This window comes from Rutidosis leptorrhynchoides, chromosome 11 (assembly GCF_046630445.1).
Source record: "Rutidosis leptorrhynchoides isolate AG116_Rl617_1_P2 chromosome 11, CSIRO_AGI_Rlap_v1, whole genome shotgun sequence".
In the NCBI taxonomy this organism is placed as follows: Eukaryota; Viridiplantae; Streptophyta; class Magnoliopsida; order Asterales; family Asteraceae; genus Rutidosis; species Rutidosis leptorrhynchoides.
The window spans coordinates 242,327,158-242,346,982 of NC_092343.1; the positions used below are offsets into that span (position 1 = coordinate 242,327,158).

Genomic DNA, 19,825 nt, shown 5'->3' on the forward strand with positions numbered 1-19,825 from the left:
AGTGAGTTATAGTCCCACTTTTAAAATCTAATATTTTTGGGATGAGAATACATGCAGGTTTTATAAATGATTTACAAAATAGACACAAGTACGTGAAATTACATTCTATGGTTGAATTATCAAAATCGAATATGCCCCTTTTTATTAAGTCTGGTAATCTAAGAATTAGGGAACAGACACCCTAATTGACGCGAATCCTAAAGATAGATCTATTGGGCCTAACAAACCCCATCCAAAGTACCGGATGCTTTAGTACTTCGAAATTTATATCATATCCGAAGGGTGTCCCGGAATGATGGGGATATTCTTATATATGCATCTTGTTATTGTCGGTTACCAGGTGTTCACCATATGAATGATTTTTATCTCTATGTATGGGATGTGTATTGAAATATGAAATCTTGTGGTCTATTATTATGATTTGATATATATAGGTTAAACCTATAACTCACCAACATTTTTGTTGACGTTTTAAGCATGTTTATTCTCAGGTGATTATTAAGAGCTTCCGCTGTCGCATACTTAAATAAGGACGAGATTTGGAGTCCATGCTTGTATGATATTGTGTAAAAACTGCATTTAAGAAACTTATTTTGTTGTAACATATTTGTATTGTAAACCATTATGTAATGGTCGTGTGTAAACAGGATATTTTAGATTATTATTATTTGATAATCTACGTAAAGCTTTTTAAACCTTTATTGATGAAATAAAGGTTATGGTTTGTTTTAAAATGAATGCAGTCTTTGAAAAACGTCTCATATAGAGGTCAAAACCTCGCAACGAAATCAATTAATATGGAACGTTTTTAATCAATAAGAACAGGACATTTCAGAAATACCCAAAGGATCGGAGAAACATCTTAATATTCGGGAAGACGGAACCTGGTATAGGGCTGAAAGGATTTGGGTACCAAAATTTGGAGATATGAGAGAAATGGTACTTAGAGAAGCTCATAAAACCAGATACTCAATACATCCTAGAACGGGGAAGATGTACAAGGATCTCAGGAAATATTTTTGGTGGCCGGGTATGAAAGCCGATGTTGCTAAATACGTAGGAGAATGTTTGACGTGTTCTAAGGTCAAAGCTGAGCATCAGAAACCATCAGGTCTACTTCAATAACCCGAAATCCCGGAATGGAAATGGGAAAACATTACCATTGATTTCATCACTAAATTGCCAAGGACTGCAAGTGGTTTTGATACTATTTGGGTAATAGTTGATCGTCTCACCAAATCAGCACATTTCCTGCCAATAAGAGAAGATGACAAGATGGAGAAGTTAGCACGACTGTATTTGAAGGAAGTCGTCTCCAGACATGGAATACCAATCTCTATTATCTCTGATAGGGATGGCAGATTTATTTCAAGATTCTGGCAGACATTACAGCAAGCATTAGGAACTCGTATAGACATGAGTACTGCCTATCATCCACAAACTGATGGGCAGAGCGAAAGGATGATACAAACGCTTGAAGACATGCTACGAGCATGTGTTATTGATTTTGGAAACAGTTGGGATCGACATCTACCATTAGCAGAATTTTCCTACAACAACAGCTACCATTCAAGCATTGAGATGGCGCCGTTTGAAGCACTTTATGGTAGAAAGTGCAGGTCTCCAATTTGTTGGAGTGAAGTGGGGGATAGACAGATTACGGGTCCGGAGATTATACAAGAAACTACCGAGAAGATCATCCAAATTCAACAACGGTTGAAAACCGCCCAAAGTCGACAAAAGAGCTACGCTGACATTAAAAGAAAAGGTATAGAATTTGAAATTGGAGAGATGGTCATGCTTAAAGTTGCACCTTGGAAAGGCGTTGTTCGATTTGGTAAACGAGGGAAATTAAATCCAAGGTATATTATTGGACCATTCAAGATTATTGATCGTGTCGGACCAGTAGCTTACCGACTTGAGTTACCTCAACAACTCGCAGCTGTACATAACACTTTCCACGTCTCGAATTTGAAGAAATGTTTTGCTAAGGAAGATCTCACTATTCCGTTAGATGAAATCCAAATCAACGAAAAACTCCAATTCATCGAAGAACCCGTCGAAATAATGGATCGTGAGGTTAAAAGACTTAAGCAAAACAAGATACCAATTGTTAAGGTTCGATGGAATGCTCGTAGAGGACCCGAGTTCACCTGGGAGCATGAAGATCAGATGAAGAATAAAATACCCGCATCTATTTCCAGAAGATTCGTCAACACCTTCAACAGCTTAAAATTTCGGGACGAAATTTATTTAACGGGTTGGTACTGTAGTGACCCGAACTTTTCCATATTTATATATATTAATTGAGATTGATATTTACATGATTAAATGTTTCCAACATGTTAAGCAATCAAACTTGTTAAGACTTGATTAATTGAAATATGTTTCATATAGACAATTGACCACCCAAGTTGACCGGCGATTCACGAACGTTAAAAATTGTAAAAACGACATGACGATATATATATGGATATACATATGGTTAACATGAGATTATGATAAGTAAGTATCTCCATAAGTATATTAACAATGAGTTATATACATATAAACAAGACTACTAACTTAAGGATTTCGAAACGAGACATATATGTAACGATTATCGTTGTAACGACATTTAAATGTATATATATCATATTAAGATATATTAATATATCATAATATCATGATAATATAATAATTTAACATCTCATTAGATATAATAAATAATGGTTTAACAACATTAATTGAGATCGTTAACTTAAAGGTTTCAAAACAACACTTACATGTAACGACTAACGATGACTTAACGACTCAGTTAAAATGTATATACATGTAGTGTATTTAGATGTATTAAAATACTTTTGGAAGACTTCAAGACATATATCAAAACACTCATACTTAACGAAAATGGTTACAGTTACTTTTCCATTCTTTTCTTTCATCAAGAATTCTAGTCGTATTCTTACCCGTATTATACACAGCTTCAAAACGTACTTACTATGAGTATATACCAATAGGAACTAGCATGGGATTCCACTCTTGATTATGTCATGTATGACTAATCAATTTTAACTTCTACCATGAGCTAGTCAACTAACTAGAACTCCTTTTAACCCCACTCACCACTCACCAATTACCACTCATCATTCACTCCATTTCACTTACAATTCTCTTTCTAATTCTCTCTCAACACACACACACTATTATGAACGTATTTTTCCAGTAGTTAATCACCATCTTCATCAAAAATCACTTCAAGAATCAAGCTATAATCATCATAGGAAGAACACTTCAAGAACACTTCAAAAATCCCTTCAAGTTTACTAATTTACTTCCAAGCTTTCTAATCCATTCCAAGTAATCATCTAAGATCAAGAAACCTTTGTTATATACAGTAGGTTATCTTTCTTATTCAAGGTAATATTCATATTCAAACTTTGATTCAATTTCTATAACTATAAACTATCTTAATTCGAGTAAAAATCTTACTTGAACTTGTTTTTGTGTCATGATCCTACTTCAAGAACTTTCAAGCCATCCAAGATCCTTTGAAGCTAGATCATTTCTTGTCACTTCCAGTAAGTTTACCTACTAAACTTGAGGTAGTAATGATGTTCATAACATCATTCGATTCATATATATAAAACTATCTTATTCGAAGGTTTAAACTCGTAATCACTAGAACATAGTTTAGTTAATTCTAAACTTGTTCGCAAATAAAAGTTAATCCTACTAACTTGAATTTTAAAATTAACTACACACATGTTCTATATCTATATGATATGCTAACTTAATGATTTAAAACCTGGAACGTAAAACCAGATTTACGCCGTCGTAGTAACACCGCGGGCTGTTTTGGGTTAGTTAATTAAAAACTATGATAAACTTTGATTTAAAAGTTGTTATTTTGAGAAAATGATTTTTATTATGAACATGAAACTATATCCAAAAATTATGGTTAAACTCAAAGTGGAAGTATGTTTTCTAAAATGGTCATCTAGACGTCGTTCTTTCGACTGAAATGACTACCTTTACAAAAATGACTTGTAACTTATTTTTCCGACTATAAACCTATACTTTTCTGTTTAGATTCATAAAATAGAGTTCAATATGAAACCATATCAATTTGATTCACTCAAAACGGATTTAAAATGAAGAAGTTATGGGTAAAACAAGATTGGATAATTTTTCTCATTTTAGCTACGTGAAAATTGGTAACAAATCTATTCCAACCATAACTTAATCAACTTGTATTGTATATTATGTAATCTTGAGATACCATAGACACGTATACAATGTTTCGACCTATCATGTCGACACATCTATATATATTTCGGAACAACCATAGACACTCTATATGTGAATATTGGAGTTAGCTATACAGGGTTGAGGTTGATCCCAAAATATATATAGTTTGAGTTGTGATCAATACTGAGATACGTATACACTGGGTCGTGGATTGATTCAATATAATATTTATCGATTTATTTCTGTACATCTAACTGTGGACAACTAGTTGTAGGTTACTAACGAGGACAGCTGACTTAATAAACTTAAAACATCAAAATATATTAAAAGTGTTGTAAATATATTTTAAACATACTTTGATATATATGTATATATTGTTATAGGTTCGTGAATCAACCAGTGGCCAAGTCTTACTTCCCGACGAAGTAAAAATCTGTGAAAGTGAGTTATAGTCCCACTTTTAAAATCTAATATTTTTGGGATGAGAATACATGCAGGTTTTATAAATGATTTACAAAATAGACACAAGTACGTGAAACTACATTCTATGGTTGAATTATCGAAATCGAATATGCTCCTTTTTATTAAGTCTGGTAATCTAAGAATTAGGGAACATACACCCTAATTGATGCTAATTCTAAAGATAGATCTATTGGGCATAACAAACCCCATCCAAAGTATCAGATGCTTTAGTACTTCAAAATTTATATCATATCCGAAGGGTGTCACAGAATGATGGGGATATTCTTATATATATGCATCTTGTTAATGTCGGTTACCAGGTGTTCACCATATGAATGATTTTTATCTCTATCTATGGGATGTGTATTGAAATATGAAATCTTGTGGTCTATTGTTACGATTTGATATATATAGGTTAAACCTATAACTCACCAACATTTTTGTTGACGTTTAAAGCATGTTTATTCTCAGGTGAATACTAAGAGCTTCCGCTGTTGCATACTAAAATAAGGACAAGATTTGGAGTCCATGTTTGTATGATATTGTGCAATAACTGCATTCGAGAAACTGATTTCGATGTAACATATTTGTATTGTAAACCATTATGTAATGGTCGAGTGTAAACAGGATATTTTAGATTATCATTATTTGATAATCTACGTAAAGCTTTTTAAACCTTTATTTATGAAATAAAGGTTATGTTTTGTTTTAAAAATGAATGCAGTCTTTGAAAAACGTCTCATATAGAGGTCAAAACCTCGCAACGAAATCAATTAATATGGAACGTTTTTAATTAATAAGAACGGGACATTTCACCTAATCCATCTGGACGAATACATTACATTTGGTTACATCGCGAGGTACTTGACCTCTATATGATACATTTTACAAACATTGCATTCGTTTTTGAAAGACTAACTTTCATTACATCGAAAATTGATGGCATACATACCATTTCATAATATATCCAACTATAATTGACTTAATAATAATCTTGATGAACTCAACGACTCGAATGCAACGTCTTTTGAAATATGTCATGAATGATTCCAAGTAATATCTCTAAAATAAGCAAATGCACAGCGAAAGATTTCTTTCATACCTGAGATTAAGCATGCTTTAAAGTGTCAACCAAAAGGTTGGTGAGTTCACTAGTTTATCATAAACAATCATTTTCAGTAATATAATAAACCACAAGATACTCATAAATATACGTCCCATGCATAGAGACAAAAATCATTCATATGGATTGAACACCTGGTAATCGACATTAACAAGATGCATATAAGAATATCCCCTATCATTTCGGGAAATCCTTCGGACATGATAAAACAACATCGAAGTACTAAAGCATCCGGTACTTTGGATAAGGTTCGTTAGGCCCAATAGATCTATCTTTAGGATTCACATCAATTAGTAGATCGGTTTACTAATTCTTAGGTTACTAAGCAAAAGGGGCATATTCGGCTTCGATCATTCAACCATATAATGTAGTTTCAATTACTTGTGTCTATTTCGTAAAACATTTATAAAAATTGCGCATGTATTCTCAGCCCAAAAATATAGAGGGTAAAAAGGCAAATGAAACTCATAATTTAATATTTTGTAGTAAAAATATTCATACGACGAAACTGAACAATGCAGGATTGACCTCGAATTCATGAACCTATATCAAGTATGTATATTAACACATATAATAATATTCAAATAAATATATACGTTATCTATTTACAAATAGTTGTTCGTGAATCATCGGGAATGGTCGAAAGTCAAACGAATATATGAAACAGTTCAAAATATTTGTGACTCAACATTACAGACTTTGCTTATTATGTCGAAATAATATAAAGATTAACTTTAAAATTTAGTCGGAAATTTCCGGGTCGTCACAGTACCTACCCGTTAAAGAAATTTCGTCCCGAAATTTGATTGGAATGGTCATGGCTGACAATAAATATGTTTTCATGACGCGTACGAGCTAGAAATTTAGAGTTTTTATCATCGGTGAATAATATGGATAAAATAAATCATTTATGTGAAGAGTACGAGTGAAGCTATCACAAAAGATTGAGATAGAGATTTAACTCTTGACGTAGTCAGAGTTGAATTTCGGAATTCAAGGGATTAAAGAAAATCTTCGAAATCCGAAAGATTTGATTCTTCGACGAATAAGGAAATTAAGATCTCTATAATTAAATACGGTGATCTGCCTCGATTACTCTGTCTGATATTTTCATTATAAATTAAACTCTTCTATTCCATTATTCTCACCATTCCTATACTTTCTTTCTTAATTCATACATCCAAAAGATTATGAAAATGCTTAATCCAGTTCTAATCCTTGATATTTCCTAATTATCATTTATGTCATCCTTTTTTTCAATCTTCCACTAGAAAATCTGTTTACTTATACTATTACCTTGGGGTGATACTATTCTTAATTATACCGTGTCTTTATATTGCTATTCGTTTTAATATCCACGATTTGTAATCTCCGTGTTGTTATTGGGCTTTATATTTTCTCTTATATTTTAGAGCTCTTTGCCTTTTTATTATCCTCCCGACCTCTAGTAAAGTGAGTAACGGTCCAGAATTCGTAAGTATGGAATTTCATATAAACATCATGTTCTAAATAAGAAAGAATGTATTAACACGATTTGATTTGTCAAATTACCAGAATCATTGAGAATAGAACTATCAAGAATATATTTTGTTGATATGTTCAGAAGTTAAGCAGAATGAAAGAGCTATGTAACATGGCACATGATGACGTTATGATCTGTGAATCATCACGTTCCAATAGAAACTCAGCATGACCTACTGTAATATAATCACGTTGATCAAGTGTCATTATATTATACTAACTCATGCATCAATTTTCAACACTACTTCAAAATCATTCATAATTCAAACTCGAATTTTTAAAGAACTTTAGAAACTAAAGTAGTTTCCTTTATGATGTAATATAGATAGCACGAAAAGATAAATAATTTCAGACGAGAATATTTATGAAAATATCTTCAGAAATATCGAAGATATTTATAATAAAAGATACGATTATACCTTAGAATTTTAGAATCAAATTGTGATGAAGAAATTCATTCACGATGATTTAGAGCGATTAAGGAGCAAGGTATTCGCTAAAGGTTTCATCAGAAATAGAATCATCTGAATCCATTATGTACAAGTTTAATCCTTGTAAATTGTTCAGAGTCTCCTTCATGATTTTCTCAATTCATTTTTCAGTATCAAAATCTTTGAGCTTTTTCAACATTCCGAGTATTGATTCGTAGATTGGGTGCTTTTCAGAATTTCAAAATGAAAGATCATAATTCTAAGAGGTAAATGTTATATGTATACATATAACGGTTGATGTAGAAATGCTGCGAGATTCGAAGTATTGATTGTTGATTCTCGGTAATTGGTATGGCAATTATTGTTATGAGATGTGGATGAATATATGATAGGGTTTCGGTATATAATTATTTTTGGAAAGTTAAAGATCAACAAAATTGTTGGTAATTTTACTGCTAATGTGGTGGAATATAAATGGTTTCCTGATAACGATGTCGAAAAGCAAACTTATATATCAAGGTTATAATAAAGTTGTTTTGAACGAAAATTCGAAGTTGACTTGCTGAAGCTGTGACAAAATTGGTTATCTCGAACAGGAGTTGCAAAGTTATTTTTCGGTAATAATAACGCTAAAGGAATTAGTACAGCTACGTGTTAAACGTTTACTCAGGTTCCGAATGTTTTCAGGTGCATAACTATATGCATCAATCTTTTCTTCCGTAGATGAAGTGCGGTTGGTTCATTATCTCGATTGAGGTGTTTGCAAGAATCGTGAAAGGTTTTGAACGCAGATTGTAATCGTCAAGATACAAATGAGGTTTAAGATGAAATCAAATGCCAAACTTGAAGAATTGTTTAGCTTCATATGTTATAATCAATATTTTAATTCATTTTTAATTGTCCAATCTTGATAGTCTACAGTTAGCAGTCCACAGTTACTAACTCAATAATTCATATATAGTTTATAATATTCAAATTAATTAATACGTATCGTGACCCGTGTACATGTCTCAGACTCGATCACAACTCAAAGTATATATATATTATTTAAGAATCAACCTCAACCCTGTATAGCGAACTCGAACATTATAGCATATAGAGTGTCTATGGTTATTCCAAATAATATATATAGATGTGTCGATATGATATGTTAAAACATTGTATACGTGTCCCGACATTTAAAGTGCGTAAAATAAATAACAGAAATTAAATGACGATAAATAAAATTGCGAGAATTTAAATTGCGATAAATAAATTGCGATAATTAAATTGCGATAAATAAATTGCGATAAATAAAATGTAATACGTAATTAACAGTTAGCTAGGAACAGTTAGCTAGGATTTTGTTAGCGTGGATTCTTAACAGCATTTCTCATAGTTAATTCGTTTGTTTCTAACAAATTTTATTTTGTCAAATGTTTTCTTCATTATGCCACTTGTTGGATTCTGATAGGTCAAAATCCAAATATAAAATTGAATGAAAAGGGTTATTTTGCGGTGAACGGATACGTATATCTGTGGATGTAAGTAGGATAGTAAATGGCTTGTTGAATCGGATTCGAAGAATGTACAGTGTAATTTATTAATGTGAAATCTAAATATTCCTTGGGTATTACCTACCCGTTAAAATGTTTTCATCATTAACAGTTTGTACAAAAGAATTTTTAATTACAATCTTTATGAAAACATATATACATATATATTTTCTTCAGATGTAATCATGGATTTAATGAGTTAATATGATATTAATCTCATTTGCTTTACCGTTAGAACATGAATATATAATCTCTAAAACATTAGAGATTACATAATCGCCATGTGACGAAGATAAATGATGTAGAACATCATGTAGAACGATGATCATACTCGAGGTACAGAATGAGATATTGAGGCATGTGATGTTGAAACTTGGGTTGTTAGTAGTACTGTTAGTGCCGGTGATGTTGATAAAGCTGGCAAGTTTTGCACCATATTTTCCAAATTAATTACTCGAGCGCGAAGTTCGTTGACTTCTTCTATTACCCATGAATGATTGATGGTTGGAATGAGCGGATGGATAAGGTTAAGAATTTGGGATATCATATAATCGTTGTGGGATATCCTGGCAATGAGGGTGAATATGGTGTTTCAGATACATTCGCCGGTAAGTGCTTCAGGTTCTTCGCCAAGAGGGAAATTTTGTTGGTGGAAAGGATCGCCTTCTTCGCGTCTCCATTGATTAAGTCGACTATGAACCCATCAGATGAATTGGGGATGGCTGATTGATTGATTCATTCTGGTGACACCGCTTTCGGAGCTTAGGTGAATATCCATGTCGAATAGCTGTCGGAATAGCTATCGAAATCTGAGGGACTCGAACTGGTTGAGGGATTCATCTCGTACGATCAGATGAATGATTTTTGATAAGAAATAGATTATAGGATGTAGATTAGTACCCTGCAATACATAATTTACATATTCATATATAATACTAAAATCCCATAAGTTACGGAGGAATCTACAGAAGCTGTCAGGCAAAGGTAACTATAACAGATACGCTAAGATATGAATTTATCTATACACTGTCTATGCAATAGAGGCAGTAAGACATGTCTAGACTAAGAATGATAAGCAGGTAATTTCCTAAGGATGATAAGCAGATGATTTTCGACTAGAAATGATAAGCAAAAATTTTGACATGCAGACACGGTCGAAGTCCAGACACACTAATGCATCTAAACAACTATCAGTTAGACACACTAATGCAAGACCTGGTTCGCTAATACCACCGCTCTGATACCAACTCTAATGCCCCGTCCTAATCCAACTGGACGAATACATTACATTTGGTTACATCGCGAGGTACTTGACCTCTATATGATACATTTTACAAACATTGCATTCGTTTTTTAAAGACTAACTTTCATTACATCGAAAATTGACGGCATGCATACCATTTCATAATATATCCAACTATAATTGATTTAATAATAATCTTGATGAACTCAACGACTCGAATGCAACGTCTTTTGAAATATGTCATGAATGACTCCAAGTAATATCTCTAAAATAAGCAAATGCACAACGGAAGATTTCTTTCATACCTGAGATTAAACATGCTTTAAAGTGTCAACCAAAAGGTTGGTGAGTTCATTAGTTTATCATAAACAATTATTTTCAATAATATAATAGACAACAAGATACTCATAAATATACGTCTCATGCATAGATACAAAAATTATTCATATGGATTGAACACCTGGTAACCGACATTAACAAGATGCATATAAGAATATCCCCTATCATTCCGGGAAATCCTTCGAACATGATAAAACATCATCGAAGTACTAAAGCATCCGGTACTTTCGATGGGGTTCGTTAGGCCCAATAGATCTATCTTTAGGATTCACGTTAATTAGTATATCGGTTTACTAATTCTTAGGTTACCAAGCAAAAGGGGCATATTCGGCTTCGATCATTCAACCATATAATGTAGTTTCAATTACTTGTGTCTATTTCGTAAAACATTTATAAAAATTGTGCATGTATTCTCAGCCCAAAAATATAAAGGGTAAAATGGCAAATGAAACTCACAATTCAATATTTTGTAGTAAAAATATTCATACGACGAAACTGAACAATGCAGGGTTGACCTCGGATTCACGAACCTATATCAAGTATGTATATTAACACATATAATAATATTCAAATAAATATATACGTTATCTATTTACAAATAGTTGGTCGTGAATCGTCGGGAAGGGTCGAAAGTCAAACGAATATATGAAACAGTTCAAAATATTTGTGACTCAACATTACAGACTTTGCTTATCGTGTCGAAATAATATAGAGATTAAGTTTAAAATTTAGTCGAAAATTTTCGGGTCGTCACAGTTGCAACCCTTTTTTCCCCTTTAAAGAACCCATGATAATCACCATTTACACAAATAAAATAGGATTTTTTTAGCAACCGAAGACTTCCTTACCACTTTTACATCGCATGACCATGCACCACCTGCTTCCACCCTTCTATAAAAGTGACATCAAAATCCACTTAACAATATAATACTAAATTTAAAAGGTTTATGCTACCCTTTCAAAAGCAATCGAAATTTGAGCACCGTCAGATAATGATTTGATATCCTTTAAGGCTGAAAAATCACATAAGAGTTAGTAAATTTACTAATAAACTCATCATTAGCAATAACTCTCTTAATCTTCTATAAAATCCTCAAAGTTGAGTTTGGATTTTGGTTCCAAGTGTAGTGAAACCATAAGTGGTTCACACCAGTCATATTAATACCCTCCAAGCACCCCCTGAATTCTCTCATCGCCAAAGTGCTCTTTGGTACTCTAGAGGTCGAATAATCAACATCAAGCAGGACATTAAAGTCTTCAAAAATCATCCAAGGTTGTGAACCCCAAAAATTCTTATGCATATTCAAACTCTGTCACAATTTTCACCTTTAAATATAATAGTTGCCAGCGTAGACAATCGATACATAGCTTTTCTATGCATTATTCAAAGCCGTAACAACACTGTGAATAACTTGATTCGTCATGGTCAAAAACATCAACTGAACCATTGTCGGATCCCATCCAGTAATAATATGATGAATGTAAAATAAATTATGGTTATGATTATGATTATGATTATGATTAGTGTAACATTAAATCTTTTAATAAAAATTTATAATTTAAACGACCTTACTATTTACTATTTGTTGTCATTAAAAAAATAATATAATGAAAGAAAAAGGAGATTGATTATTATGGATATGGTAAATGTTGAGTCCCCAAAGTAATTAAGGATTTAATTATGACAAAATAAAATTTATTTGCACTAAAATGTAATGTGCAGCCAGCACAAGTTAGTTTATGTATAGACAACAGATATTGATGTGTCGAGTGTTTAGTCTGCTGCCTAGTCTACCAGCACAAGGTAGACGGTATTCTTCAATTAGCATAGGATGTGTACCTAGCAATTCAAAAATATCAAGTGACTCAGCAATGAAGAACCAGCATAGCTGGAATGCACCGTACTACACATGACAGCTATGCTCCATTACAAGTATAGCGGTTTCCTGAGTGGTGTACATCAATTGTACTATTCAACAGAAGTTAAAGAAAAAGTTGAACAGAAAAGGACACGCGTCGGTGGCTGACAAGTGACTTTACAAGACCACGTGGGAATGCAGAAGTTTAACGCATGTGCAGACATATGTTATACTTTTTCAACGCCTAGGGAACACAATATTCTATTTGTTTAAACAAATAGTGGTGCGAAACCGAATTGAGGTGTTCCTGCAAATAGCTACCAAAGAGGAAAGAGGAGAGCAAGCTCTCTGATGCAGTTGTCCCCACAAGTACATGCATCCTATGTGCTAGTGAGCAATAGAACAATTACACGGCTAATAGGACTACTATAAATTGGTGTATCCACTATTGTAACAACTAGTGGTGTGGGTTTTATTTATTTAGAGTCCAAACGTGTAATAGCTTAATATATCCTCATTAGCTATACTTAGGTAAATCTGTATCGGCCAACTATCATTCCGCCAAGGATAGTTGTAATTCTTTGTGATTCAATCAATAAAGAATAAACCGTTGAAAATTACCTTTGACTCTATTTAAATTACTTACTTGAATACTAAACTGATTAAACTGTTATGTTAACCAAAAGAGAATTGTATTCACCCCCCTCCTACAATACTCCTGTTGTTTATCAAGGGACCAACAACTGGTATCAGAGCTTCAGTCTTGATAATTTAATATCTTGGATCTGAATTCTCACATGGCTGCATATTCAAATACAGCTTACCTTGAAAATGGCTCATCCAATAGACCACCCAAATTTAATGAAGAGGAGTATGAAACTTGGAAGGCAAGGGTCATGCTTCATCTTGAGTCTATTGACCCACTCATGCATGGCATTGCTACAGATGGTTCATTTGTCCCAACTGAGAATATTGCAAGTGTTCCACCTACTGCTGACGCTCCTGCTATTCCTGGCAGAGAGGTTGTTCTCCCTCCATCTGAATGGGATGCTGAGAACAAACGTCATGTTGGACTTGACCCTAAGATCAGAACCATGTTAGCTATAACATTACCTAACCCTTTGTTTAAGCTGATTAAGGGAAAGCTGAATGCTAAGTTTATGATCGATTATCTAGATGTTACCTATGAGGGCATGGGTGAGGTTAGACAGAACAAGATTATTGCCTTGAAAAGAGAGTATGAAATGTTCTTTGCCTATAAGAGTGAAACCCTTAAGCAGACCTTCATTAGGTTTAACTCCTTAGTTGCTGACCTGCTTACTTTAAAAATCACTTATACTGATTTTGAACAAGTAAACAAATTCATTGACTCACTGCCTGCTAAATGTAAACCTTTTACTAACCCATTAAGAACCACCCAGATTTTAAAGAATTTTAACATGTCTTCTCTCTTTGTGTGATGACCCGGAAATTTCTGACCAAATTTAAACTTAATCTTTAACGTTTCCGACACGATAAGCAAAGTCTATGAAGTTGAATCCTAAAATTCATGAACTATTCAAATACCCTTCGATTGTTCTCAACGATTCGCTAACAAATATAAGTAAATAGATACATATATATACTATAACATGAAAATGTAACAAAGTGTTATGAAAACGATACTGTACATTAACCTTATTAGTTTGATTATCTGATTGATATATTTAACTACGGAGTTAAAAGATTATGTCAAACGATTGAATTAAAAGATATTTATTGAGTCCCTTAAAGATTATGATATTATTACGAGTCTGTGTTGTGAGGTCCACGTTGATTTGGAAAATCGTTCATTTTTAATGATATTCGAAATAAATGGTAAAGTGTTTGTTTAAATAACGTAATTTGGAGACATACAATAGTAAGGAATATTAACAGTTGGAATTAGATATATGAATAACTTGTGATATGTATTTTAAAACGTATATATTAATATTGAAAATATATAAAATATAATATTAAACTGGTCATAAAACGAATTGTTATTATATATATATTAACAAATAGCGAGATAATGATTTATAAAAGTAAATGACCAAAACACTCGAAAGTTTAATATATACTTTGAGTAGTATAGTTTAGGGATAATTTAAGGCTATATTTTGACAAAGGTACGTGATACGAAACGTAAAATGCAAGTTTTCTAAGCGTACGAAAATGCGTTCGAGAAACCGGAACCGGGACATGAGTCAAGTGATGACGTACGACTTATCGGAACAAAAATTACAAGTCAACTATGCACGTGAATTTAATGTAATATATAATTAATTATTTAAATTAAATATATTATATATATTATATAAAAATATGTCGACAAGCTAAAAGTTAAAAAAATTGTGAGCTGGATTTTGGGGCCATGCGATCGCATGAGAAATAGGCATAAAACCCATGCGATCGCATGGGGTCTGAAATCTGGCCACATCTATAAATTCGATCGTTTTTCTGATTTATGATGCATTCTTCACTTCTATCTATCTCATACTCCCTCTATATTATTATTATTATTATTATTATTATTATTATTATTATTATTATTATTATTATTATTATTATTATTATTATTATTATTATTATTATTATTATTATTATTATTATTATTATTATTAGTATTTTTAGATATCGTTATTATTAGTATTATACATAAAATACTACGACGAGGTTATGAACGTGTCACTTTCAAAATGGGTTTCGAGCGGGATAGAGCAAAGGAAATTATGGGTTATAGCTATGGAGGTTATGGGTAATATTCGTGGGTAATATTCGCAAGTCAAACCTAGTGTTTATCATCTCCGTTACGTCTACGTACTTTCCTACAATATTGAATCTCAATATTGATACGTAAGCACTCATATTTTATCTTTTATATATTAATTGTGTATCCATGTCTAGTGCTCGAGTATATATATTTATGCAGGCTTGTATGCTAAATTTTGTCGTTAAACAGTTATGATGAATCACGAAGTAAATACATATATTACTGATAAAAGGTATATGATATGCATGTTTTTGGAAAGCTGGCGAAAAACCAATAACTTTTCATTTAGAAATCGCGTAATTTCGGTGAACGAATTAAAAGATATGATCAACTGAATTATGATTGACATTAATTGAAATTGCTTTTGAATCTGCAATTAATATTTAAACCACTTGTTTGTAAGGTTGATAAATTGGATTTTTGAATATTACCAGCCGAGTAAATGAATCCTTATATAAGGCACGTCTCGTTTTGTTGAACTATTGTCAAAATTGACTTTTTGAAACGACTTTGGATAACTATTGTATGTCGATCTCGAGCATTAGGATTGTGATACACTATGACCTGACCTAGCTTGATAGACATTTATTGACCAACATATGTTCTCTAGGTTGAGATCTACGGTTATTTGGTAATCCGAGTTTCAGTCACATTTTGGTGAACAACTTTATATGCTGCTAAGGTGAGTTTCATTGATCCCTTTTTAATTGCTTTTGCAATATATATTTTTGGGCTGAGAATACATGCACTTTATTTTAAATACAATGGATACAAGTACATACTAAATTCTACACTGAGTTTGAACCGAAAATCCCTTAGCTTTGGTAACTGTTAACTGCCAGTTATAAGAACTGGTGGGCGCGAGTAGTAGTATATGGATCCATAGGGCTTGATATTCCCGTCCGAGCTAGAGTACTAGCCTTTTAACGGACGTATGCTATTTGAGAAGCATACACGTTGGTATGCGTGTATTATTAAGATGATTATACAAAGGGTACAAATTATATATACGTTAAGTTTAGTTACCAGGGTGCTCAATCTTGTAGAATATTTTGATAAACGTTTCTGGATGAAACAACTGAAATCTTGTGATCCACCTTTATATACAGATTATGCGAAACACTAAAACTATGAACTCACCAACCTTTGTGTTGACACTTGTTAGCATGTTTATTCTCAGGTTCCCTAGAAGTCTTCCGCTGTTTGCTTATATGTTAGACAAGCTATGTGCATGGAGTTTTACATGGCATATTTATCAAGGAAACATTGCATTCACCAAATCATCACCATGTATCTTATTTTGACTGCATTGTCAACGGAATTACTATTGTAAACTATTATTTACGGTGATTGTCTATATGTAGAAATCATCAGATGTCGAAAACCTTTGATTTAAATATTCATTTATGGTGTGCCTTTTCAAAAGAATGCAATATTTACAAAACGTATCATATAGAGGTCAAATACCTCGCAATGAAATCGATGAATGACGTGTTCATCCATATGGATTTGGAGAGATCGTCACAGTTGGTATCAGAGCGTTGGTCCTAGAGAACCAGGTCTTGCATGAGTGTGTCTAACTGATAGTTGTTAGGATGCATTAGTAAGTCTGGACTTCGACCGTGTCTGCATGTCAAAAGTTTTGCTTATCATTTTTTGTCGGAAATTACCTGCTTATCATTCCTAGTCTAGACACGTTTTACTGCATTGATTGCATGAATAGTGTATAGACAAAATTCATATCTTAGCGTACCTGTTACTGTAAACTTTTCCTGACATCTTCCGAAAATTTCTCCGTGATTTATGGAATTTGGTATTATATATACATATGTAAATTATGTATTGAAGAATACCAAACTAAATTCTATAATCTAATTCATATCAAAAATCATCTCCCTAATTATACAAGATGGATCCCGCATCTAGTTCAAATTTCTTAAACTCTGACAGCTATTCCGATATGAATATTCACCTGAATTTCGAAGACAGTGTAACCGGAATGGATCAACCAATTAGCCATCATCTATTCTGGATGAATTGGGGATGAGTTCGTAGCCTACTTAATTATTGGAGACAAGAAGAAGGTGATCCCTTCCATCTACCACATTGCCCTCTTGGCGAAGAACCTGAAGCACTTACCGGCGAACCTGTTCGAGACACCATTTTCTCTCTCATTTCCAGAGTATCTCGTCACGATAATATACTATCTCAAATTCTGGATCTTATTCATCCGCTCGTCCGAACCGCCAATCATCCCGGTGTAGTAGAAGAAGTCAACGAGCTTCGCGCTCAGGTAGTGGCTTTGGAGAATATGGTGCAAAGATTACAAGCACCAGCAGCATCACCGGCATCAACAGTGCCACCGACAACAACACCAACAGTACCATTACCACCACCAACAATATTCGCATCGCAAATCTCAACTTCACAATCTGTTCCACGAGCATCAACGTCATACGCACCGTAGTTACCAAGAAATACCAGCAACAATAACCGATGAAGTATTAACTCATTTCCCCTGAAGAAAATTTATGTATATTTAATATATAAGAATTTTGAAATCAAAATAAATCTTTTCGTACTAAGCTATTACGTGTGAATCTTAACTGGTAGGTACTACTCGGTTAGTTCATATTACTAATATGCAATGATGTATATCCTTCCTTAACAACTTAACCATTGTTAATTACAATCTCTGTTTCAACTTAATGAATTCCATTTCATAATAAACCAAGTGTATTATTCAATTACATAATTGATTTTACATTTTCATTTTCGATATACTTGAAACTTTCCAGAAAACATCATTTTTACCTTGCGAAGTTAGCAAGAGTTCCATAAGCACCAACATGATTCACTGAGGAAGTATCAATAAAACTGAATAACGAAGTATTGATTACATTAGTAAAATACTCCACGAAGATTATGAAATCTTTAATGTTTTAGAGATTATTCATTTCTAATCCAGCCAAAAATTAAATGAGCTTAATATGATATTAACTCATTAAATCTGTGTTACATCTGAAGAAAATATACATAGATATATTTTCATAAAGACGGTAATAAAAATTCTTTTGTACAAAGTATTAATTGTGAAATCTTTAACGGGTAGGTAATACCCAGGAAATATATAAGTTCGCAATTAATATGTTACACTGTACATTCTTCAACTTTGATTCAAAAATTATTAACAATGCTCACAACGATATACAATCGTTTTCATACAAATTCAATTACATATTCTGATATTGACGGATCAGAATCCAAGTCATAACTCTGAACCGGTGACATCATTCTTAGATTCTTACATCTTTCAAATGCTATACTTTGACTTCAAAACTGTGCTAGAACATCACTTCTATTCATAAACCCAGAAAAAAAAAAGAAAAAAAAAATTTGTATCGTTCAAAATTCTAGAACATCATATGTATCTTGACAATTACAATCTTCATGCAAACCCTTCAAACTTTTGAAAACACCTCGGATTGATAACCAACGATTCGGTTATGATAACTTTGAATGCTGATGAAGCAGCAAAAACTGTAAACGACCTTAACAGCCAAAAGTTTGATGATAAAGAATAGTGTGTTGGCAAAGCTCAGAAAAAGAGAAGGTTTGGAACTGGAAAACGGATTGAGCAAAGTATGAAGGAGGCTGTGGATAAATCATAAAGACTAAACCTGCCTTCAAAGAATCCAAATTATTCAGTATCTGCTGAAGCCATTAACGAATACCTTGCTTCTGAATCTAAACCCTTGCGGACAATATTCTTCATCATCCTCTGATATTAGAAATTCTAAGATATCATCGTATCTTTCATTATAAATATCCTCCATATTTTTGGATATAATTCCATAATCATTCTCATCGGAAATCAATTTTCTCCTTGCGATATCTGTGTAACATCATAAAAGAAACTATTTAATTTCTAAATTCTGAAACCTTCGAGTTTAAAATATGAATATTTTTGAAGTGGTGTTGGGAACTGAAGCATGAGTTAGTATAATATAATGACACTTGATCAACGTGATTATATTACAGTAAGTCATGCTGAGTTTCTAAAGGAACGTGATAAAGGTTCACAGATCATACCCTCATTATAAACCATGTTACATAACTCTTTCATTCTATTTAACCTCTAAACTATGAAGAAAATATTTTCTTAATGATTCGGTCTTTTTCGAGGTATTATGGTAATTTGACAAGTCAGATTGTGCTATTACCGTTTTTTTTTTTAACATTAATTATGTTCATTCCGAAATTCATACCTACGAATTCTGGACCATTA

General features: G+C 32.8%; 1 protein-coding gene across 1 annotated transcript in view; it reads left to right on the forward strand.

The window, feature by feature from the left end:
• The window catches only part of LOC139875493 (uncharacterized), an 82,390-nt gene that overhangs the window by 54,896 nt on the left and 7,669 nt on the right, over positions 1-19,825 (forward strand). Inside the window, exon 3 of the mRNA XM_071862829.1 lies at positions 13,689-13,945. Coding sequence (XP_071718930.1) covers positions 13,689-13,945 — 257 coding nt within the window. The remainder of the gene's footprint in view (positions 1-13,688; positions 13,946-19,825) is intronic.